The 24,537-nt window shown below is 56.5% G+C and overlaps 1 protein-coding gene across 1 annotated transcript in view; it reads left to right on the top strand.

The window, feature by feature from the left end:
* C2CD2 (C2 calcium dependent domain containing 2) overlaps positions 1-22,756 on the top strand; it is a 48,575-nt gene extending 25,819 nt beyond the window's left edge. The window contains exons 5-14 of the mRNA XM_047099780.1: positions 709-831; positions 2,255-2,378; positions 4,069-4,174; positions 6,813-6,877; positions 8,629-8,753; positions 9,245-9,419; positions 10,379-10,492; positions 12,497-12,624; positions 14,205-14,514; positions 21,944-22,756. Of these exons, the coding sequence (XP_046955736.1) occupies positions 709-831; positions 2,255-2,378; positions 4,069-4,174; positions 6,813-6,877; positions 8,629-8,753; positions 9,245-9,419; positions 10,379-10,492; positions 12,497-12,624; positions 14,205-14,514; positions 21,944-22,206 (1,533 nt within the window). The 3' untranslated portion in view covers positions 22,207-22,756. The remainder of the gene's footprint in view (positions 1-708; positions 832-2,254; positions 2,379-4,068; positions 4,175-6,812; positions 6,878-8,628; positions 8,754-9,244; positions 9,420-10,378; positions 10,493-12,496; positions 12,625-14,204; positions 14,515-21,943) is intronic.
* Positions 22,757-24,537: the final 1,781 nt, after the last annotated feature.

The following is a 24,537-nucleotide window of genomic DNA, read 5'->3' as shown; positions in this document are numbered from 1 at the left end:
GGTTTTCCATGGGTCTGTGGTCCTGGGGGAGGTCTTTCCTGCAAACGTCCTGTCCCCTGAGCAGGTGGGGGTAGCTGGAGCCCCGCAGCGAGGGCATTTACCCCAGAGGTGACAAGGGACACCAGAGGGCTGGTGTGGCACTCCCTGCGCGTGACTGCCCCACAGTTCACGTATCTATTTAGCGACTGACGGATACTTAGGGAGTTTCCAGTTTGGGGCTTTATGAACAGTGGTGCTGTGTGCATTCTGGAACGCAGGAACACGTTTCTGTTGGGTGGGAATTATTACAGCTCTATGGAGCTGACCCCTGGTAACACAAATCATCCAGTTTTGTTCCTCTACAAGCTTGTCTTTCTCCTCGGGCCTTTTCACTTACTTGAATACTTTTTAACTTAAAAAAAAAAAAAAAATGTCACGCGAGACAGAAAAAACATATCTGTCGGAAAGGGTTTACGCAGAAATAGCAGCACGTTTCTGTATCCCACGTGTCTTTACTTTTGCCGTCTTTAGAAATAAGGGGCCTGATGATCTGTGAGATCGGAGGACCCCGTCTCCCAGACGTCACCTGTCCTAATCTGACCTCCCGGGAGCCCAGGCCGCACCCAGCGGGCTTTGCCTCGGGGATGCGGTGAGGAGAGCAGTCACCTGCCCGTCCGGCTGCACGGCGACGGTTATGAAATGATTGGGTGGCTTGTCTTCTTCCGGCAGGAGCGGGCGGCTGAGACGAAAGCAGTGTCTGAAACCCTCAAGGATATCTTGAAGCACCTGGTTGGTTCTGCCTCGCCGTCGGTGGTTCTGAGGACCAAGCCTGTGGATGTGAGGGAAGTTCAGGTAAGTCAGTCCACGGAGGGCGGAGCTTCCCGACCCTTTGGGACCAGGGTCCCCCTCCTGGAGAATCTGCACGCGCTCCCCTTGTCCCTCCACCCCCCGTGGGAGAGCCAGAGTGGACGGCTGCTTGCTGGTGATCTTGACCGTGTCAGGGACGAGCTTCGAGTTCAGGGCACAGGGTTCCAAAGCCCCGTGGGATGGAAGGAACAGGTGTCTGGGCCTCTCCACACGGTCCAGCCCTAATTGGCCGTGACCCTCTGCTTCTTCTGTGTTGGCTGTCCCCTCAGAGCCTGTGGTCTCGGGTCTCATCCTTCCAGGACTATGGGACCTGGGAAACCCAATCAGCAATGAGAACATGCCCTCGAAGCAAGGAGGCTTTATCTGATACCCTCCGTGACTGCATGAGCCAGTTGTGTATTTATATAAATGTACATTTGTTCACATGCACAAAAACTTATTGTAAGGAATGGGCTCACGTGATCACAGAGGCCGACAGTCCCAGGATCTGCAGGGTGAGTCAGCGAGCCGGAGACCCAGGAGAACCCCGGGGGCACTTCCCGTCTGAAGGCCAGCAGACACGAAGAACTAATGTTTCCATTCAAGTCTAAAGGCAGGAAAAAAACTGATATCCTGGCTTAAAGCAGTCAGGCTGGAGGAACCTCCTCTTTTCCAGGGAAGGTCGGCCTTTGTTGTGTTCAGGCCTTCAACTGATTGGACGAGGCCCACCCACATTAGGGAGAGCATCCTTCTTTACCTGGTCTTTTGATTGAAATGTTAACCTCGTGCAAAAATACCCTCATAGCAACACCCAGGACAATGAGCAGATACTTGCGTGTCCCGTGGCCCCGTCAAGTTGACACATAAAATTAACCGTCATGCATATGTAATTGAAATATTTTACCCCCATCCCAGCCCTGTGATTGCTCTGGCCCCAGTGCTCATGGACTTGGATTCTAAGGACTTTTGTGACTGCTTCTTACAGGTCACAATCAGCAGGGTCCTGGTTCACAAACTTTTTTAGAAGTTTATTTATTTATTTTTGAGAGCGGGAGAGAGCACGAGTGAGGGAGGGACAGAGAGGAGAGACGGAATCCCAAGCAGGCTCCGTGCCATCAGCCCAGAGCCTGACGTGGGGCTCGATCTCAGGAACCGTGAGTCGGATGCTGAACCGGCCGAGCCACCCGGGCGCCCCCGCACCTGCTTTATTTGGGCATGAAAGGCTCCCTCGCAAGGGAAGAGGTTTCGGTTGATTGGGACCCTCCCTTCCCACGAGAAGGGAAAAATCGTCGCAGAGCAGACCCCAGGGTCAGGCGCCCCGTGCAGACGGTCCTGAAGACGCCCCCCGCCCCCGGTGACAGGTGTCGAGGTGTTGGGCGGCCGCCCCTTCTTCCCCGCGGGTCACTGTCCTGTGTGCTTCTGTTCACAGAACCTGCAGCACACTGCACCCAGCCCTCAGGAATCCTGCCCTCCCAAACCTCCAAGGGCCCACGAACTCAAGCTGTCGGTGAATAACATCCGGGCCTCGCTGCTGCGCGATCCTGGTGCTTCAGGCAGGTGGCGCAGGGAGCCCCGCTGGTTCCAGAAGGGACCGCCCCGCAGGGTGATTTGTGGTTTCGCCGTGGCACCCTCCAGTTGGGTCTGCGGCGTGACCCCCGCCTTTGAGCAGAAGAGCCCCTGAGAAGCATAACGGCAAAGAGGGGCAGTTAAAAAACGGTCCCGGCTTTCATACGTGAAGGCTGAGGGCAGAAAGGAATGCGGTCGTGTGTAGTGTGTCACCTTGTCCTTCTCTTGAGTCTGGAAGGCACATGCTTTTTTTTTTTTTTTTTTGAACTATTGAACGTGTAAACCCATGTTAAGCATCCCTGACTGATAGGCGATAGGCACCTTCTCCTTTTCTAGAAGCCGAGGTGCCACGGGGGCAGTTTAGGGAGCGTCAGAAGGGCTTTGGCCCATCGGGGACGCTTCGCTGCTGGGAGGGGCTGTTATCGGAGTGAAAAGTATCGCAGACCATTCTGGTTTTTTTTTTTTAAGTTTACTTATTTCGAGAGAGGGAGTGCACGCAGGGAAGGGGCAGAGAGCGGGGACGAGAGAGAGAATCCCAAGCAGGCTCCACACTGTCAGCACAGAGCCCGACGTGGGGCTCGAGCTCACAAACCGTGAGATCGTGACCTGAGCTGAGATCAGGAGTCAAGACGCTTAACTGACTGAGCCGCCCAGACGCCCCAAACAGATTATTCTTTTTAGCTGCTCCCGAACGTTTGCTGAGCCCCCACAGGCACAGCAGTCTGGGACAGGACACATCTTTCCACTGTGATCCGAGTTTGCTGAGACCAGGAATGAATTCCTCTTTATTGTCCGAGCACACTGAGGGTTGTTTATCTGCAGGGACTTCCTTCCGGTCCCCAAAGCACAGACTGCCCGCATTTAACAAACGAGAGTCTGTGCCAAGCTCGTCCTAGGTGATTGTTCGGGTAAAAGCACTTGGATGTTGCCGTCTGGGGCTGCAGTGTTCAGCCGCCGAGGGGCATCTCTCTCTGGACTCAGTCGGCCAGGGCTGGGGTCCCCGTTCCTCGCTTCTGCCAGCAGGTGCACATCTGGGTCCGTGTCTCCCCTCCACGGTGATTGTGAAGATTCGTAAGATAATATGATAGAACACCTGGCACCGTGGGGTATGTGGCAAAGCGTCCGTGCGTTCCGGTGATGACTGACTACGCCGTGTGTCCACACCTTCATGCCGTGGGACGACAACTGTTCACCAGTGAAATGTCCCGTTACGGGGATCAGTGATCCCCAGACAGGAGTCTGACTGAGCCGAGTCAGGTGTAAAAAGGCACCCCTTGTAAGTAGGGACATGGCTTCCCTGTGGGGTACCCCCCCCCACTCGGGGGTCGTTCCAGAGGACTTGCCTTCTGCAAGCAGTTAGTCTTGTCCAAAAGTGGGGGCCGCATCTTCTGTAGTGATGTTGCCCCTGGGGAGTGTCCCCCCGCCTCCCGCCCAGGGCAGGGAGCAGGGGCACTTGGGGTCTGTCCAAGGTCAATAGATAACCAAGTTGGGGATAGAAAATCTTAAGCCTCCAATGAGGTGCTTCGAGAGTTTGCTAATGGCAAAGGAAACAAAGAACTGTCCCCCCAGAAGTGGGTAAGCCAAGAGCTCAGGCATTTAATTCCGCCTGTTATATGCAAAATGTGTATACGTGTAATGCGGTTAAAAAAATAAAAATGCCCCTTTGTTCGATTACAGGCTACGTGAACCCACAGTGTGTAGTTCGGCTGAATGATCCCGTTCAGAAGTTCAGTGCCCTCGCGAAAAACGCTACGGACCTCACCTGGGAAGAAGAATTCACCTTGTGCGTACAGCCTGGCTATCTTGGGCTGGGGTTTGTACAGCCACACCTGTCCAAGACTGCCCAACCCGGCAGTCGGTTTGCAGCAACGTTCACGCCAAAAACTAAAACTAAAAAATAAATTTCGCTTAAATGTGTATCCAACATCCGAGGTAGTTTTAGGTTGAATGTGGATTTCTTTCTGAAGGCGGCTCTGGGCGTGGGTTTCCTCCTTGCCCACGTCCTGCTGTGACCAGAGAGCACTGTGGTCGGGCTCCCCTTTCTTTAGAAATACACACGCTTTGGGGCGCCTGGGTGGCTCAGTCAGTTAAGCGTCCGACTTCGGCTCAGGTCACGATCTCACGGTCCGTGAGTTCGAGCCCCGCGTCGGGCTCTGGGCTGACAGCTCAGAGCCTGGAGCCTGTTTCGGATTCTGTGTCTCCCTCTCTCTCTGCCCCTCCCCCGTTCATGCTCTGTCTCTCTCTGTCTCCAAAATAAATAAACATTAAAAAATTAAAAAAAAGAAAAAGAAAAAAAAAAAGAAATACACACGCCATCTGGAGCAGGATGGAGGAAACTTCGGGCCGATACCAGAGGCTGGCAGGGAGCAGACAAAGGGAAATTCTAAGAAACGGTGTAGGAAACCCAAGCAAGGTCTTGTCGAGCAGCACCCCCGCGGCACATTAAGAATGATACAGCCAGACCAGCTGGGCTCATACCCACTGTTTTGGTTCGAAAAGTATGGGTAGTACAGCGAGATGAGGAAAGGAGATAATGTTCAAGGATTGGAAAGGAAGAGACAACACGAGTCGTTACCTGGAGGGGATACGGCTACATGTCTAGACTACTTGCGAAAATCAGTTAAAACTATTAGAAATAACAATAGATACAGGATAGAAAGAATATCAGGAAACCGGTATAAATAATATTCCAGTCAAGAGGCTAACTCTGCAGAAGTCAATTGCTTTCTGATGCTTGCACGATGAACCATTAGGAAAAAGTACTGACCGCAGACGTCCCACGTATGATACAAAGAGCTTTTATAAATCATTAATGAAAATAGGAGCGCTCCCTTGGAAAACGGGGGAAAAATGAGCTGGAAATATGAAAGCAAGAACGATAGGTAGCTAGAAACTTTTGAAAAGATGTTCACTCTCACAAGTAGTTCAATACAAGTGTGTAGACAAAAGAGAGAATTTTTTCACCTTACAGGGTGGTAGAGAGTAGGGGAGTGAGAACAGCCAGTGCAAGTGTGGATTGGAATAGCCATTCTGGAAGTCCTCCAGGCGTATTATAAAAAAGAGAGAGGGAGGTGGGGCGCCTGGGTGGCTCAGCCGGTTGAGCGTCCGACTTCAGCTCAGGTCACGATCTCGCGGTCCGTGAGTTCGAGCCCCGCGTCGGGCTCTGTGCTGACGGCTCGGAGCCTGGAGCCTGCTTCGGATTCTGTGTCTCCCTCTCTCTGCCCCTCCCCTGCTCATGCTCTGTCTCTCTCTGTTAAAAATAAATTAAAAAAAAAAAGAGAGAGGGAGAGAAAATCTCTTAAACGCACATACCTTTTGGCTGGGATCTACAGTTTCCCTAAGGAAATAATCGCACAGTGTTTACAAAGATGTATGGATAAGGATGTTTCTCCTCGCTTGTTTATAATTACGGAACGTTGACCACAACCAACAATTATTAAGGGTTGGTTATTAAGGAACGGACAAAATAAAAGGCCACATAGTGAAGCACTGGATATCTAGTAAAAATGACGTTGTTCCGTAGTGTCTGACGTGGAAAGACGTCTCGTATCTTAATTGAAAAAAAAAAAGAAAGAGAGAGGTCTATCATGTTCTATGTTTTGTCTTTAGATCATTACATAGTACACTTTTTTTTTTTTTTTTTAACGTTTATTTATTTTTGAGACAGAGACACAGCACGAACGGGGGAGGGTCAGAGAGAGAGGGAGACACAGAATCTGAAACAGGCTCCAGGCTCTGAGCTGTCAGCACAGAGCCCGACGTGGAACTCGAACTCACGGACCGCGAGATCATGACCTGAGCAGAAGTCGGACACTTGACCGACTGAGCCACCCAGGCGCCCCCATAGCTACACTTTTTAAAAACATGTTTATTTGGGGAGGAAGGGAGAGCTCGCACGTGCGAGCGGCGGAGGGAGAGGATCCCACGTGGGCTCCGCACTGTCAGCACAGAGCCCGACTCGGGGCTCGATCCCACGAACCGTGAGATCATGACTTGAGCCGAAAGCAAGAGTTGCATGCTCAACCAACTCAGCCACCGGGTGCCCATATAGCTACACTTTCTGATACAGCAACGACTCACTACATGTCGCTCTTGAAATTTCAACTAGTGAAACTTAAACAAAGTTAAGTTCAGGCCCTCCGTTTGCCCTGGCCTTACCTTGAGCTCTCGGTGGCCATCTGTGGCCAGCGGCCCCCGTATCAGAGAGCGGCTGTGTACAACGTTTCTGTCATCAGCCAGGAAGTCGCGGAGAATTCTGGGAGACCAGCAACCAAATATGAACGGCAACCGTTTGGGGATAGTCAGGTTGCAGATAATCTTTATACTGATGGTGATTTGTATCTCTTTGTACAGCCAGAAAAAAAGACACCGTTTCAAAAAGTTAATGGAGCTTGTTTAAAAATTCTTTGTCTTTCCTGCAGCGAGTTGAATGCCAAGTCGAAGGAGCTGTACTTGGAGATTTCAGAGGAAGAACAGTCATCAGGAGGTGGGTGTCGAGCAGGTAGATGGAGGCCCTGCTCTCCGGGGGGGTTGGTCCAGCTGCCTTGACGGGGACCCGGAGAAGCTGGGAGGCGCGGGCGGGAGACCCCACAGAGCATGCTGGAGTTCCGAAGGCGATGTTGGCTCGAAAGTCCATTTCAGTTTTTGACAAGGTCATACATTTTTTTAAATGTTTATTTTTTTGAGAGAGAGAGAGAGACAGAGCATGAGCAGGGGAGGGGCAGAGAGAGAGGGAGACACAGAATCCGAAGCAGGCTCCGGGCTCCGAGCTGTCAGCACAGAGCCCGACGCGGGGCTCGAACCCATGAACCGTGAGATCATGACCTGAGCCGAAGTCGGACGCTTAACCGACAGAGCCACCTGGGGCCCCCAAGGTCATACATTTTGGAAGAGAATATACTCAGCTGGTTTTTACCTTTCTTTCTTTCTCTCTCTCTCTCTTTTAAAACAAATATCTAAAATTTTTTATTCAGTAATTCTTGGTTTAGAGATGCACTTCTCAATCTTCTTAGCCTTAATTGACCCGTTTTGTCTTGTTTCAACTTGTGGTAAAACGCTTGTGACATGCAAATGACCATCTTAACCATTTCTGAGGGTAACATTCAGTGCTATTAAGTACATGCCCACTGTGTGCAACCCTCACCGCTGTCCGTCTCCAGAACTTCTCCATCTTCCCAAGCCGAGACTCTGTCCCCCTGAGACAACTCCCTGTCCCCTCCTCCCCCCAGCCCCTGGCGCCCTCCCCCGCCATTCTACTCTCTGTCTCTGTGGATTTCAACCTGCTCTTCCTTGTAAAATAAGCCACAGCTGCTTGTACTGGGCACATGCTTTAGAGATGAGAAAGCGACAATTAAAGGTAGAAATCACGACAGTGAGCTCGGACCGGTGTGAGTGCATGTGCTTGAGTCAGGAGTATCAATATTTATCAGGTTTCTAAAGATGCCCTTAGACTTACCAAACTCGGAGAGGGGGACCCTCTCCTGGCTTCTCCTGCCACAAACCCGGGCCGTTTGGATGTCTCCTAAAGTTACCAAGACCCAGGAAAAAGCAATTTAAGCTTCTATGTATGAGCAAGAATTCGGAGCCCACTTCCCGGATTCTGTTGTCTTGGGGGGAGGCAGTGAGGCGCTCCCGACGTGCCAAGGGCAGGCGTGTGGTTTGACCCCAGACTGGGCAGGTGTTCGCCTGCGGAGAAGCCCCTCCGAACCCACCCCTGACGCACGGCTCGTTTGCTCTGCTGGCGGTTCAGTCCTGTCCAGCCTCGCGGGGTCTACGGAATTCCGTGTGAAAAACACAAAACAGAACGAAGAACAACCATATAACCTTTACTCACATCCACACGCTTTTGACACGTTGCCCCATTGCCTCTGTTACCTGTGCTCGCGCTGGGTGGCGGCTCTCGGTTTTGCACACGCTGTTTCTGCACGCGCACACACACGCACATGCAGGCCCTTCACCCCCCTCTCCTTGGCGTGTCCTTCCTGAGAATGAGGATGTTCTCCTGACGGCCGCTGCCCAGCTCTCGGCTTCCTGGTTCTACATCGGTGGGTCTGCATCCCAGCCTTGCAGGTCGGGCCCCTTGGCCCTCAGGGCTGTCACTCTCGACTCCCGCACAGGCTTTTCCACCTGCGGTGGTCTGGAGCGACGCCTCGGGGACTCGTCCTGGGTGTGGTGGCTTCCGTGGCACCCCGTGGAGGCACGCCCACGGTGTTCCTTACTTGTGTCCTGTTTCCCTAGCTCTGTCGGCGGTGACGACCATTCCCTTAGATTTATTCAAGAAGCAGCCTGCGGGGCCACAGAGCTTTACGCTGACCAGCGGCCCCTCCTTCGGCAGCTCGGTGCTGGGTTCGGTCACCGCAGAGGTACGACGACATTGCCCGCCGTGGCCGCGCTCCGGCTTGAGCCGCTCGAGACTCACTTGAGATAAGGAACGTCTTCACCCGTCAGGCTCCCTCTTGCCCGAAGCAGGACGCTCTCCCGAGAGCCCGTTGCGCGCTGTGCGTTTCCAGACTCGGACGGGCCACGTCCCGCCCACGGTCGCGTCGAGTCGCCTGCCACGTGGGGAGCGGTCCACGACGCCGTGTCACGTGGGCCGGCCCCGGAAAGGGCCACTTGGTTGCATTGGGTTCTCCAGCCTCTGTTGCGTCGTTGCATGGCGAGTGGGTGGGTTTGAGCGTGGGTCTTACCGCCTTCTGTCCATTGTGGGAACCCCGGGTCAGTCGTCAGACGGTTCCGAGACTAGGTGACGTTCATCGAAGAAGGCAGAGGTTATGGCAGAGGAAGGCAGGCCCCCGCCCCCGTCCAGGCGCCGGGCCGGGTGCCGTATGGAGCGCGTAACCAGCTTTCTCTGCAGTTCTCTTACGTAGAGCCCGGCGAAGCGAAACCCTGGCAGACCGCTCCGCCCGCTCCTGCTGCGAAGGTGGAAAAAGACCGCATGGTGATGCCCTGTGGGACCGTGGTCACTACTGTCACTGCCGTGAAAACCAAGCCGCGGGTCGACACGGGGAGGGCGTCCCCGCTGAGCTCGGGTGAGAATGAAGAGTAGGCCCCCGGCCTGGAGTCACGCTGCCCCCCGGGCGCCGTGGCCCCCTGGCCAGCAGGGTGCCGCAGGGAGCGAGGTTAAGACACTCTCGTGGCACAGAAGGAGCGGGAACCGGCAGGGCTTCTGCTTAGCTTTTTTGTCTTTAAGTTTATCCATTTATTTTTTGAGAGAGAGAGAGAGAGAGCGTGCATGCATGTGAGCGGGCGAGAGGCAGAGAGAGAGGGGGAGAGAGTCCCAAGCAGGCTCTGTGCCAACAGCTCGGAGCCTGGAGCCCGCTTCGGATTCCGTGTCTCCCTCTCTCTCTGCCCCTCCCCTGCTCGCACTCTGTCTCTCCCTCTCTTTGTCTCAAAAATAGAATAAATAAACATTACAAATTAAAAAAAAAGCAGGCTCCATGCTGTCAGCTCAGAGCCCGACACGGGGCTTGAACTCACGAACCGTGAGATCACGGCCTGAGCCGAAACCGAGAGTCGGATGCTTAACCGGCTGAGCCACCGAGGCCGTTTCTTCGCAGGCCTGATGTGCCATCATTTTAGGTCCAGCTGGGTGCTGTACCGGTCCCCGCAGCCTCCGCCGTAGGGACAACTTCTGTATACTTGGGTCACTAACTTTTATTCGGGCTGTACGTCTGTTCGCACAGATGTGTTATCTTCCCAGAATAGGTTGCCTGGCCCCGTTCGTGAATACAAAACAGAATGTGAAATTCTGGCTTAATTTCTGAAATTGTACTGAAACCTGGGGTCTCCCTCCCCAGCCCCCCCACCCCCCCCCACCCCCCCCACCCCCCCAAAAAAGAATGAGATCGTGCAACGATCTGAAGGTTTGCCCTGGCCGTTTCCAACCGCCCGGACGGCGTTGGCGCGAGAGATGTGATTTCACTTTCCGGAAACTGTAGGTTCAGACGGCTTTGGGGGCCCTCTTATGACCAGGATGTTCCTCTGGCAGAGTCTCCCCTGAAGACACCTGTCAAGGTGAAGGTCATTGAGAAGGACATCTCTGTCCAAGCCGTCTCCTGTCACGGCGCCCCTGTCAGTAAGACGTTCTCTTCTTCGGACACAGGTAACGGGCGTGCTCACCGCCTTTTCCTTCCTCCTGGCCTCTTCCCTCACGCCTTTCGCATCTGCCCCGAGGTCAGCATTTCCTTTTCAGAGTTTGGGAGGAGCTCTTTCCAGTAAAAGGAGAAAAACTAGGAGAAAGCGGAAAGGGAAGCCAGCCAGAGACCAGGAGTGGCATTTAGTTGTAGCAGGTGCTTTAACAAAATAAACGTAAAAACCCAGTTTATAAAACTTTCGAGCATTATTTTTCTGTTGCCCCGTGGGCCAGTGCTGTGAACACCATAAAATAAGCAGGGCGCAGGGGCGAAAGCCTAAAGGCGGCTTTGTTTTTGTCTCCCGCTGTCCCCGAAAAGCTGTTTGTTAGGAGTGGTTTCCCCCAGACCCCTGCCTGCAAATTTCCCATTTTTATGGTCACTTTCAGGTAATCGGCATCTTTGGAGAGGTGGGTTTCACCGTCTCCCTAGATCAAAGCGCGATCTAACTCTGGGGATGAGGCTTTCTCCCTTGGCTCGGGTGTGACCTGCCATCAGAGAAGGGGCAGGTGGGCACCTGTCCCCATTCCCTGAGTCCTGTGTCTGATCTTGCCGAGGTCAAGGAGGGGACAGGGAGGAGGGGACAGGGGCAGGGAGCTCTTCGTTTTCCCTCAGCCCCGTCCCTGTTTCCGCGGTTCTCTGCAAACCGCTGGGTTCCCCCAATGCAGCTTCCTAGACGCACGCAGTGTCCCTGCCGTGCTGGCCGCTCCTGACGCCCCCTTCCCTGCCCCTGGCAGTGTGCTCCAGTGACCGCGGGGACACCTTCACCTGCACGGGGATCCCTTTTTAAAGGAGCCTGGGCTGACGTTTCCATGGTGGGCTCCCCATCTGGTGCATGGGCCGTGGGGCCGGCCCCGAGGTCAGCTCCCTGTGCCGCAGGTGCCCTAGTAACTTTCTCGGGCGCCCCTGGCACTTTGATGGGACTTCGGAGGACAGCTCAGAACCTCCGGGCTTGGCGTGGGGTGTTGGGCGGGACAGTGAAGCTCTCTCCTGGGGTGGGGTGGGGGGGGGATCCTCGCCCCACCCCTTCTTGTCACCCTCTCCCTTCTCACTGTGGGTCCGTGGCCAGGCCGCTCTTGGCCTCATTGGCCCTTTGCTTCTTCCTCTGGAATTGTCCTCGGGCCACAGCCGAAACCGAGGTGGCAGGTGTTCCTGTGAACACGTTCCTGCCCCTTTAATGGCCTCGTTGTTTGACTCTGGCGTCACGGGAGCCACTTCAGTCAGGTTACGCGTGCCGGCTTTGCGCCCGAGACCTGCTGAGCCTCTCGGTTCTGCCGCCTCCCTGGCTCCCTGACGGTCCCCCGTGTCTCCAGTGGGGATCAAAAAGGCACCTGGCTCTTGGGGTTTGCGGGATGGCTGTACGAGACAATGTGCACGGAGCCCTTTGTACCGCACCTGCCAGGTGCTAAGCATCCCACAGACAACGGCCGGCGGTGGGGTTGGTGGGAACCACGGGACGGAGCTGCCTTGGCCAACTGGCTCACGCGAATGCTAGGTGCCGAGTCCCTCGGGAGGGAAAAGGGGCAGCCTCATTGCCTTCCGGAGTTCAAATCTTCCACAGGGTTAGAGGTGTTTTTGTTTGTCAGTCTACCTGCTTGTTTCTCGTCAACCCTGCGGAGGTATGACTGGCGTGTAAGAAAACGCAGGGATCTGAGTAAGCGTGCGTCAGTGAGTACGTGGAACCTTCCAGAAGCAGCCGTGGACCGAGGGTGGTCTGTGAGCCAAATCTGGCCCTGGTTCTGCTCATAAATGCCTCAGAGCCCAGCCTGGCAGGGCTCTGGATGCTCTCACCCTACAGAGGCAGCGGTGAGTGGCCGGGACCCGGTGACCCGCCGGCCCACAAACCTGAAACCATTTAGGCTCCGGCCCCTTCCTGAAGGTATCTGCCGACCTCTGCCTGGGGACCATTTCCGTCAGGCCTGGCAGTCTCCAGGGGGCGTGTGTGCACATGCTCAGTGCTGCCTTCCCTCCCGCAGAGCTCCTGGTTCTGAATGGCTCGGACCCCGTGGCAGAAGTCGCCATCCGCCAGCTCAGCGAGTCTTCGAAGCTGAGGGTCAAGTCTCCGCGGAAGAAAAGCACCATCATCATATCAGGGATCTCCAAGGTGCGGCCATGCGCTGGCGGGGGGCGGGGGGGGCAGATGGCGTCTGTCGGCGGGCTGGCTTCCTCCTTGGGGAAGGTAGCCTGAGCTCTTGACGACGTCCGGAAAGTTCCGGGCCTGCAAATGGCAGGTTCTCTTTCTGACCCGGCGAGTGCGTCGTTCACGGCATCGTGTGGATGCAGCTTGTCCCGTTGATGAGGCAGCTCGAAGGTCTCTGGCCGGGGGGCCCCTTTGGGACCGAGCCTCCGCCCTGTCGCTGGTCGATGACGGGGAGCGTCCACTTCCCACGTCGCACGCCTCCAAACCATTGAAGTTTTTTCGCAGCGAGCGTTTGTGCCTTTTGCAGCCAGAGAGACGCGCAGATTGTCTAAAACATACCCCGGTCTCCACTCCCTCCCTTCTCCTGCCCTGCTGGGTGACAGAGGGGCCAGCCCCTCGGGACAGGGAGCCACGCTACAGCCCCGTACTCGTGTTTGACATCTCAGATGGGCCAGGAAAACGTGTGCCACGGAGGGGCGTTTGGGAGACCAGGAAGTCATGGGGGACGAGGAGGACGACATTCTGAACACGGAGGGGGGAGCTTGGAGGCCATGAGTGTGGCGGGTCTAGAAGTCGTGCTGCAGTGGGTCGTGGCAGGTGCCAGAGGTGCGTCACCAGTGTTGCCATTGTACTCGGGGCCTCGGTGGCTGGTGCTCACGTACCAGCTGCCACGCCTGCCGGGCAGCCTTGACGCGGCCCCCGAGGCCCCAGGCCCCAGGTGGGGGCCTCTCTGGGCTTCCTGAGTGCACTTCCGGCCTCAGCCAGCAGGGGGCGACGGCGTCCCCAGAAGGGCCAAGGCCCAAAGGCTGCGTTCTCCTGAGTCCGGGCCGGATGTGAGGGACCCACGGGGTCTCCTGACCATGTCTTCTATGCTTTCGGTGGCTCTTTAGGAGCCCAAGGGTCTGCACGTTTAACATATCCAACCCCCTGCAGTTACGATTTTTTACGGACGCTCAGGTTGTCCCATCTTGAGCCAGTGGGCACGCCGCAAGCCGGCGGGGTGTGGGCATCCGACGGCGGCCCGCCCCAGGCCCCTCGCAACCACCTTCCCGCCCTGCAGCCACCCAGCCCCGCGGCTGAGAGGAGCACCCCGGATTCTCAGGCTACGACATGTATGCTGAGCAACTTCTGCCGGCAGAAAACAAAATCCTGTAGGATAAGTGTGAAAAGACAGAATCTGTGGCCCACGTCCCGTGACCCCCCCCCCTCCAGCGTGCTGTCCGCCCCCTAGAAGGAGGTGCTCTCCCTCCCGCAGGCTGGAGAAGGGTGTCTGCTTCCTCGATGCCCCTCCACGTGTGAAGGGCCCCTGGCACCAGGGGCCCCGACCCTCTGCTGTGAGCGGAGACCCATAGTCACCGCACTCCAGTCCCTTGGAAACCCAGTTGCCGCCCCCTTGGAAGACAAGCCGCGGGCGACTTCTGACTCTTTGGGATCACCCCCAGCATGTTTGGACAGAGGTTTCCGGGCTTTTCCGTGCCGGCCCTCCTTCCGTGTGTCCTTGCCGTCGTCCCTCATGCTGGCTTTTCTCTCTTGTCCCGGGACAGACCTCGCTATCTCAGGACAATGCCGCCGCCCTCATGCCGGACTACGCGGCCTCCGTGGACGGCACCCCCCAGGAGGACCCCCCGTCCCTTCCGGGGGCGGCCGCCGTCTCTGCCCCGCAGGAGGAAGAGGCCCCGGCCCCGGCCCCGCTGGCCCCGGAGCCCCAGGAGCGCGAGCTAGGCTCCTGGGACTTGGACCAGGAGTCACAGGCCCCGGCGTGGGACAGCCAGGCCCCGCTGGACCCCGATGGGGACGAGCTGTCGGAGAGCTCCCTGAGCGTCTCAGAGCCGGATGCTGCCAAGAAGCATAAAGGTACCTGCGCCCACCCCTCCCCGCCCCCCCGCCGCCCGCCCCACCCGACGGCCGATCTCTCCTGCCGGTTTCTGAGCTGACTTTCGGTTCCCATCACCCGCAAACCCACCCCCTCCTCAGCACCCCACCCCAGCGAGCACCCCCGTGCAGGAGGTTGGGGCCCGATTAAGCCTCTGGGCAGGGGCCACATTGAGAATCCTTCCATCTCTCCGCATGGGGGGGTTGGGGGGAACAGCTGGTGGTCATGCCTAGAGGCCCCCTTCCTCTCTCTCTGCCCCCCACCCCCGCCCAGTAGAACTATCTAGAGCATTTAGAGGGGGTCATATCCCACAGTGGGGCCAGAGAGACGCCACACGTAGCTTCCAGAGACCCGGCTTCCCTCGGCTGTGCAGATGCGCACCTGTTCATTGTGTCTCAATCTCTTCCCTTCGCTAAAACCAGGGCAGACCCCAGCACTCGGACCTGCTAGGGCCCAGGGCGAGAGGAATACCCCAGAAACTGGGGTCAGTTTTAAGTTGACGACCATCAACTTAACGTGTGTGTAGGGCCGAGGAATCACATCATTAGAATAATCCGTTGTTTTCCATTAGCCCTAAATCGGGGCTTTAACTTGTACATGTCTTCAGTGTGCTCAGTTGTACTTAGCGCTTCGGCACGATGGTGACGTAAAGGTTCCTTCTGAGCGAACGCAGTCTGGGGGCTTGAGGTCCGTTCTCCACGGGAGGCGTCACGCCTCCTGCACTCAGCTTCTCCTCGGCGCACGAGGGTGGCCCACCCCCCAGGCAGTGGTAAGGGGCCCCCGGTGCAGAGACAGGATGGGAGCAGGTGCCCGATCCGAGCTGGGAGTCGTGGGTGCACCTCAGCGCCAAGTCCTGCCCCGCTGAGAACGCAGACGTCCCAGTCACTCCTGAGGTCGGGGACCCCGGTGAGCTGCTCCGTGGCTGTCTCCCACTGCCCCCGCCCCCCCACCCCGTTCTTGCTGCCGGGACCGGTGGTTCTCAGACCCGGCGGTTGTGCCCCCCACTCAGGGGACACCGGCAAGCGTCCCGAGACAGCTGGGAGTGGGGTGCTGCAGGCAGCGGGCGGGGTGCAGCTCGGAGCCCCGTGGGGTGCAGGATGGGCCGCCTCGTGGCGGTGCGTGGCCCTGTGTCCGTGCTGTCGGGGCTGAGAACCCGGCTGGAGGCCTCTGCGTTCATCCCCACCCACTCCCTCCCGTCTGCTTCTCGTGCGTCCCCATGAGGCCCCTGCTTGCCGAAGCAGGGTGGGCACACGTGGGGAGCGGCTGGAAGCCAGGAGAAGGAAAGAGGGAAGGAGGACAGGATTTCTAAGCCACGGGATGAAGATCGGACCCCGGGCCGCTAAGTGCCCCCTGCGCTGAGCCTGGGTGACCTGTGCGTTGCCCTCTGGCGGCTCCCTCGCTCCTGTTCAGAAGGCGCAGCCCAGGTTCCGGGCTGTCGGTCTGCCAGGCGCATACACACCCCTCTGGCCTGCCCTTGGGGCCAGCACGGCCCGAGGGAGCCCCCCTGGACCGGAGGAAGGCCGCGAGCGCTGGGTGGGGTAGCAAAGGGGGTGCAGGGTGGGGCGCCCCTTCCTCTCCCTTCCTTCTCCCGGTGGCCAGCAGTCTGCTGCCTGTTCTCACGGAGCCCCAACCTCCCAGCCTGCCCTCCTGCCCTCCCGCGTCAACCCCGGCAGCCGCGCCTCGCCGACCCCGAGTCCATTCAGAGACCACCCTACCCTCACCCGTCGCTTCCTCCTTCCTCTGCTTTTCCCTCCAGAAGGTTCTTTCCCATGGGATCCCTTCCATGGCCGCCCTTCTCCTTGCCCGCCGCTGGCCAGGTTGATGGCACCCCTCAAGAAGGGCACTCTTGGGGACCTAAGTGCCAGCGACTTGGACACAGCACCTCCGTGAGACGTTGGACAGTTATGTGTTAACGGATGCCAAATAGCTTTTGTGTTGCACCGGTTTTCAACACTGGGGATCCAGGGAGTGGCTCTGTGGGGTTTCCTCTCGTTTCTACATCAAATAACTGAAGGTTAGTTTCTGGCCCAAGAACCACCTGTGTGGGTTTGCACAGATTTCCAAGACCTGCCAGCATATTTAGAGTTCCGGAACCCCGCGGGTTGGAAATGTCCATCTTGTGAGCCAGTTTATCCCCACGCGTGGGCTTGTTTCTAGCTTAACGGTGTCGATGTGGCCGTGCTGCACGATGTGAATTTACTTAACGTGGCCGCGTGTTTAGAGACGGTCAAGATGGCAAAGGTTACGCCGTGTGTATTCCCCCATGAGTAAGAACCAAAGTATCGATGGAGACTTTGACAAATAAGTATTAAAAAGTAAAAAAAGAAAAAAAAAGCAATCCAAGCCCCCAGACTCTTGCCAGACGTCCTTCCCAGTCACTTCACCCGCACGTGGGGCACGGCGCTTTGGAACTCACTGTCTGTCATTCTTGTTTTGCTCCCGCGCACTTTTCTTTTGACCTCTGACCTCTTCCTTCTCGTCACCTCGCGCTCATTCCCTCTAACTTAAGAGGATCGCTATGCCAACCAGAATTGATTGCCTACACAGTAAGTGACTTTTGTCTTATATACGTATTTTTAAATTAGGTGCGGTTTCGCCACGAGAGTAGCATATTTTGTAACAGCAGGAGGCTGACCCCCTCCCCCTTCCCTTCCCTTCCTTTTTATTTTCCTGTCCCTCTCCAGTGTGTGTTCGCAGTTGCCTCCGTAGAAGTGGCCTGGTTGGGTTGGTACAGCACTTTACGCGGGTGGGGCGCGGGCGCTGTGCCCCTAGATGGGGGGCACGCAGCCTCGCTCGCTGTGATTTGCATACGCCCCTTCCCTTAGCGGAGCTCTGGTTCTAACAAGCAGTCGCTTATAAACAGACTATGTGGGGTTTAGCTCGAACTCAGAAGCTGTTCTTGGGGCAGCAAACTACAATGTGTAAGGTGGCTTTTGGTCATTGCTTTCCTACGTATGAGATTTTGAGATGGATTCTTCACGGAGCTATTTGTGTCTGTTAGGGTCTGTGCAGACAGACAAGCATAGATTTGCAAACATTTGCTCTAGGAAAGCTATAATTTAGAATAATCATTTTCAAATTTCTTCCTATGTACTTTTCAGTGTTTTTGTGATTTTTTTTTTTTTAACCTTGTTAGAACCAGGGAAAGATTTTTCTCCTCTCTGCCCCCCTTTAAGCGTTTGGCTATTCGTTTCACATTGCACATCTTCTCTCCAGATTTTGTCCTTAAGGGATCTTTTAAGGTGTGGGTGAGGTCTGAGTTTTGCCTCCTGACTGCTGGTGTGGCTGAGCTAATCTGGAAAAAAGGGGCTTATGAAATCCAGACTTCTCCAGTTCCTCTGGCCTGGGCACTGTGAGCTTCCCCATCAGCAAAGGGGACGGGTTCTGGGGGCCCAGAGGCAAGCGTCACATACCAAACTTTTAGTTACTGTCTTAGCCAGAGTTCTCTAGAGGAACGGCACCAATCAGTTCTACATTTCAAGGAACTGGCTCACGCGATTATGGGCTCTGACAGTCTGAAATCTGTGGGCGGGGCCGGCGGGCAGGGGACCATCCCTTCTTCTCCCAGAGCCCTTCGGGGTTGGCTCCTAAGGCATTCAGTTGATTGGAGGAGGCCCGTCCACATCATCCGGGGTAATGTGCTTTAGTCCGGGATAGCTGAATGCAGGTGTTACCCCCACATCTGCCGAGTGCATTCACCTAACAGATGAGGGTCTGACTGAATCCCTGGGCACGCTGGCCACCTTGACACAGAAGACACAGCCGCACGGCCATGGTGAGGTGAGGGAGCTCCAGACGGCGTGACTTCTCAGCTGACGGGAGAGTCCGGTGCCCCTCGCGCCACCGCGGAGTGCGGGAGTCAGTGCCACACGTGTGGCCTTGTTCCTCCGTCATTATTTACCCCGAGGGTAACTGTGATGTGTGCTCAAGGCTCAACAGACTTTGGCATTTTTATTTGGAAATGCAGAGGAGATGATCTCCGCTGACTCTGGCTACTCCGCACGTTTGAGGAGTTAAACCGTGGATCTGGAGACGGCCGTGTGTCCGTAAAACGTCCTGCCCGACACACGCTACCAGCACGCCTCTCGGGATCTATGTGGTTCCGGAAAGCCTGTCCACGCCCGCGTTGGAGCGCAGGGCTGTGCTCTGTGACGCCTCTGGGAGCTGAGACTTATCTCAGTCTCTGGAGGCCCCCCTGGTGACCGCCACGGATGCGCCCTCTACCAAACACCTGCTGGCCACTGCTGGGCGGTGTGACCCTCCCCCCCCCCCCCCCCCCCGGCCAGCTCAGACACCGTCCTTAGGAGCACAGAGGAGCCGGGTGTGAGAACACAGGCTTTCTGCACTGGGGCCCACTTAGTGGGGCAGAGTACGTCACCGCTGGGGAGGAGATCTCTCTCAGAGGTCTCTGGGAGACAGAAGCGGGGCTCCAGCCTATAGATCTGCAAACCTCAGTCCCTCCTTTCACATGACCCTTCCATCCAAGCAGGAGGTATTGTCCCCATAAAGCCGTGACAAGTCCTATCAAGTTAGAGAAGACACAGGTTTGGTGAGTGCCCCAAGCGACTTTACCAGGGGACCCAGGACATCATCGGTTCTGGTATTGATTTGGAACAGTCCTATTTAACAAAACAGCAGCCCTGTTCTGAGAGCTTGCCTGGGGCCCGGAAGGACAGAAAACACCCCGCGACGGGCCCCATCTGTGGGACGCACGGGAGCAGAGCTTCGCTTGTGGGACAGACCACGGCCGGCAGGACCGTTCAAAGTGACTACGGCACACAGATCTTTTTGCTTTTCCAGTTTTATTCACAGGTTGGGGGTCCTTGATATGCCATCGTGATATGGCAAGAATTCGAATTTCAGTTATTTCAAGTGCGATTTCATTGAAACGACTTAAAGGGGTTGCTTGACGACGTGCCGATTCCCTTTTGAGGGAATCTGAACACCTACCTCTTGCCTCTCCCCGCGCTCAGGTTTCCCTCGGAATCTGGTGCAAACCCACGCTTCTCGAGAACCAGACGCTGTGCCCCGCAGGGCGGGCTGGCCTCTTGTGATCCACACAGCCTTGCGCTCAGCAGTGGACAGTCCCCCCAGCTCTGGAGGCCAGAAGCCCCAGGTCGAGGCGTGGGCAGGGCTGGTGGCTCCTGTGGGCCAGGATGCTCTCGCCAGGCCTCTGGGGTTTGGCAGTGTCTCTGGCCTTCCTTGGCTTATCGAAGCGTCACCCCATCCCTCTCTCCACCTGGCACGCTCCCCGTGGGCGTGCCTGTCCGCATCTCTTCTTTCTGTAGGGGCACGGCCACGCTGGTGTAGTACCTGCCCTGACGCCCTGTGGATTAATCACCTCTGTAAGGACCCCGTCTGTAAGATAAGGCCACATTCTGAGGTGCTGGGGATTAGGACCCCAACGCGGGAATTTTGGAGGGACGCGACCCCACCCATAACGGCACCCCTGCTCACACCTCAGACCCTGGCTCCAGACCCCAGACCAAATTCCAGTGCGGGGACACCTAGGACGGGCTTAGGAGACGGGGCCCTCCAGGACAGCACCTGTTACTGCTGGCCTCCAGCTGACCCGGGGATGGGGCCAGCCTGCCCCCCTCGGGCTTCCATTCCCCTGGGGAGACCGGGGGCTGTGGGGTCAGAGCACTCTAAGTTAACAGAACGGATCCCGCCTTCCCCTCCTCCGTTCCAGGTGAGAGCCCACATGAATATGCCCTTCAGGGGCCCCACGCTTAACCTAAAGCAGGTCCCCGTGTCAGAAACACTTCCTCGGCCCCTGCGACCCTCCGGCTGGAGCCTGTCACCATGCCGGGGTAATTAATCAGCAGGTACCAGTGTAATGCCCCCCGCTGGCCAAAGTCCAGTCCGGTTGGTGGCCGCGGTTGGTGCAATAACGCGCCCTAACTGGTGACTTCTCGCGATACGCTGCATTCTTAGGAGGACTTGAACAGCTATGGGAACGGACCTTTGTGGTCCCCAGATGCGGGACCTCAGGCTCGCGGCAGGAGTGAAGCCGTTCACGCGTCTGTACTCCCCTTCCCGCGGTCCGGGAAACCCCCCCCCACGCAGCCTCTCTGCGTTAGACAGTTGTAGAAACGTCCCCATGATTCTTCCCAATAGGCCATTTGACTATATCCAAAGAGAAAATGGAAAAAAACCAAAAGATCTTTCCGGCAGCTCCGATCAGATGACATTCAGCCTATACCTTGGGGCTCTCGAGCCTTGTTCTGCGGCTGAGCCTGGACAGAGCCAAGGGCAAGTTCTCCCTTGGCCCCAGATCCAATTAAGATCCCTTAAAGTCACGGGCGTGCTGCTGTGTCCACAGACAGGGCGGGGCCAGACTCCACCGCCGTCCACACGCATTTCACGTGGGAGAGCCAGCAGGCGCCCTTCGTCCCCTCTGGACAGACACCGGTGGCTTTGGTCTATGTCACGGCTACCGAAGCATCCACGGGCTCTGTCAGGAAAATAGTCGACTGCCAAAGAGCCACGAGGCTCCTCCTCCAGAAGCCCTCCACGCCTACACACACACACGCGAGGAGCGCCACAGGCTGGCCCGAAAGGCTCCCGGACCCTGCTGGGGGGGCCCCGGGCAGCAGCATGCTGGAGGGAGTTCGTGTAGTGGGTTCCGGGCCCCGTTGCTACGCGAGCTCGCCCTGGGTCTTTGAAGAGTCCTTGCCGTTGCCGTTTTTGTATTCCGTGTTCCGCTAGCTGACATCCCGCAGGCAGGTCGAGCCGCACAAAGTTGAGGTCTTGGGAGTCAGAAACAAGCCCGAAACAGACATTTCACGACAGCCCGAGGCACGCACGGTGGGGTCTGCAGTGAAACAACATCTTACTCCCTGAAAGAAGAGATCTTAACTCTCCTAAGACAGCGGATACCCTTGTTCTCAGAGACCGTTTTTGTGTTTTAATAGCGGGACCCTCTTTTCGGGGGCACATAGCACTTCTTCACCATTTACACCCTTCCTGATGCAGGAGAGTGAGTGGCCAGGGGACCCGAGGTAGGGACAGCTCAGAGCTGCAGGGGAGGGGCAGACAGAGAGAGAGAGAGGGAGAGGGAGAGGGAGAGAGGATCCCAAGCCGGCTCCGTGCTGTCGGCACAGAGCCCAGCGCAGGGCTCGAACTCACAATCTGTGAGATCATGACCTGAGCCGGAATCCAGAGTCAGACGCTTTACCGACTGAGCCGCCCGGGCGCCCCTCCAAGTCTTTTCATCCTGAAAACTCTGACGTGTGGTCCGGGCCAGATTCCGGCCGTTTCCCTCCCGTGTGGATAGTGACAGCACACGGAAGAAACTGCTCATTAGAGCCGTTCGAACCTCCTTGCTTGTCTTTTCCACTCGGATTAGTGGCCCCGGCGTTTCCTCCTCAGCCCACCTGACCGCCCCCCTCTGCTTTCCTCTTCCAGGAGGGATTTTAAGGAAGGGCGCCAAGCTGTTCTTCCGCCGGCGACACCAACAGAAGGACCCTGGCATGAGCCAGTCGCACAACGACCTCGTGTTCCTGCAGCAGCCGGAGGGGGCCCGGAGGAAGGGGGCGACGCTCACCAGGATCCTCAACAAGAAGCTCCTCTCCAGGCACAGAAGCAAGAACGCCATGAACGGGGCCCCGGCGGACCCCGCGGCCGGCGGCCTCCCCCACCAGGACGCGGGAAGACGCGCGCCCCCCTAAGCACCCCCGGGACGCAGCGAGAGAGCTGCAAGCTGTCAGCCGGCCGCCCCGTCCGGCCGGGTCGTCCTGCCATCCTGTAAAGGGGGACGAAGATCCGCTCTCCAGCCAGGAGGCTTTCCCCAGAGAAAACCCCCCAAGTCAGATGCCAAAGGGCTGCGCTCGGGTCAAAGGGCTGAAGTCAAACGTTAGGAGACTTGCGTAACGGACTGGAGAACCTCCCATAATGGACGGTGACGGGGCCGGTGAGGGGGACTCCGCCTCACCCACTCTGTGCTCCGACGCGTGTTATCTTGGGTCCGTGCCCGGACCGCGTCGCAAAGAGGAGGTGCCCCTCTGTGCTGTCACTGTGACTGGGACGGATGGGTCACCTGTCCCGACTGGCTGCTCAGAGTGACACAGTGCGGCTGGCCCCGAGTGCGGACAGGTGGGACGGAGGCGGGATTGGGGGTCAGTAGAGACATCGTGGTGGTGATGGAGACACTGTGACAAAGGTAGGAGCATAGTTGCCTTTGATATTGGCCATATAACTTGAAAAGTATGCAAACACTAGGTCTCTCCTGTGCACTCTTGTGTTTCCTTCGCAAATGGGAGGCCTGTGAGTTCCCACGTGGTCTTGCCAGTCTCCTCTGTGGTTTCAGAAGCGCTCAGGATTCCCATGGGGCCGTCAACTCCTGGCTTTTTTTCCCACTGCCCTGCTGGGGTACCTGCCACACGGGAGTGCAGGGAGGGGCCTCTGGAATGAAGTCGGGGCAGTAAGTGACCGCTTACGGAGCACGGTGACCGCCCACACCGGGTTTTTTTTTTTCTTTAGTCCAAGGTTAGTTTGCCAAATGTTGCCAATAGCTGAAACAAAGTACTTCCGGGACAAAAGAGAAAAATCATTCTAGGTCTCAGGTGCGAGGCTTAGGGATGGAAGTTAAGTTGAATAGTAACAAATGGGCCAAACTTGCCTCGCATGCTTCCGGGAGCTCTCCAGAATTCTGTGAACAGTGCTTGACGCGTGTTGGAGGGGACGCACGCCTGCTTTGATTTCCAGTGGGAAGAAAAGATCAGCGTGGCCCGCGGTGTCCGTATCCCCGTGTGCCCTTCAGACCACGTTCCTCGCGCGTGCGTCTGTCCACGGGCCTGCACGCTGGCTGGTGCCTCCGGAATGCATGCTTCGCGGGGACGAGCTTGTTAGGGCCGTGGTCATCTGTGTGGAAGGCTTTGATGGTTCAGTAAGATTCACTTTGTTCCAATAAGATTTAAAAGGCCATTTATGGAGCCTTGACTTCTGTCACAGATAGGAAATTGGGGGGACTCCTTCCTACAAACATTTTTGTTTCTCCTGACGCTGGTATTTCAGGCGTAAGAGAGCTACTGACACACAGAAACCTCTTCGAAAACCAAAATTATAGAACTTTCCCCCCCTTTTTCTCGAGGGAGAGAGATTAGAAGACTACGTTAAGAATTTTACTTAAAAATACATATTTAAACATTTTTTTCCGTGTCCCAGGAATTAATCAAGTGACTGTAAAATGGCTTTCTTCACCATATGCTGTTTTTAAAGACGATGTTCCGGTCCTCGGTTTTCTGTCTGATTTTGCAGTTCAGATCAACTCCATGCCACGCGATGGTCTCCGAGCTTTACACGGGAGCTTTCTCGCTCAAAACAAGAAAATGTCCCATTCCTGACTGACCCCACGAGGATTTTGTTCACCGTTTTAACTTTTAAGGGCTCTGCGTTTTCCACTTCCTGGTGACTTGAAGCCCCTCCCGGGTCGCGGGCAAGTGACAGGCGGGCTGCTTCTGTCCCGTGTGTGAAGCGGGACCGTCACACAAAAGGGGGAGCGTGGCGTCCAGGAGATCCGTGTGTCCGTGTGTCCGTCCGGCACACAAGAGCCCCGTATACTTGATCAAGGCCCAGAAGCCCCTCCTCAAGACGCACTCACGTCTTCTCCAGACGAGGGCCCTTCCTGAAGTCACAGAGGACAGGGACTTAGCAGGGAGTTTAAGAGAAAATAGGGGGCGGGAGCGTGCGTGAGGGTCGGGCGGTGGGAAAACGGGTCCTGTGGACGCTTCTTCCGTGGCTGCTTATCCAGGCCTGCGCTTTCCCGCGTAGGGATTCATGCGAACGCGAACACTGAACTTAAACACCGATTAAGGTCACACACCGAGGACTACACATACGAGTTTGTAAGGCCTTCCTCCCTTCCCTTGTGCGTTAGCGGCTGGAGGACTTTTTTGTTGGCCTCCGGGCTGTTTTGCAGACTGGCGTGTCCAAAGCGGTTTCTTCTGGACGCTAAGGTCTGAGTGGGGCACCTGTACGTCAGGAACGGGGTGCTCACGTTG

Source organism: Lynx rufus, unplaced genomic scaffold (genome assembly GCF_022079265.1).
Source record: "Lynx rufus isolate CCGP_SWC_20201006 ecotype Redwood Valley unplaced genomic scaffold, mLynRuf1.p SCAF_5, whole genome shotgun sequence".
NCBI classification, from domain to species: Eukaryota; Metazoa; Chordata; class Mammalia; order Carnivora; family Felidae; genus Lynx; species Lynx rufus.
Note: the sequence above shows the minus strand (reverse complement) of the source record. Positions and strands in the feature narration are given on the sequence as shown.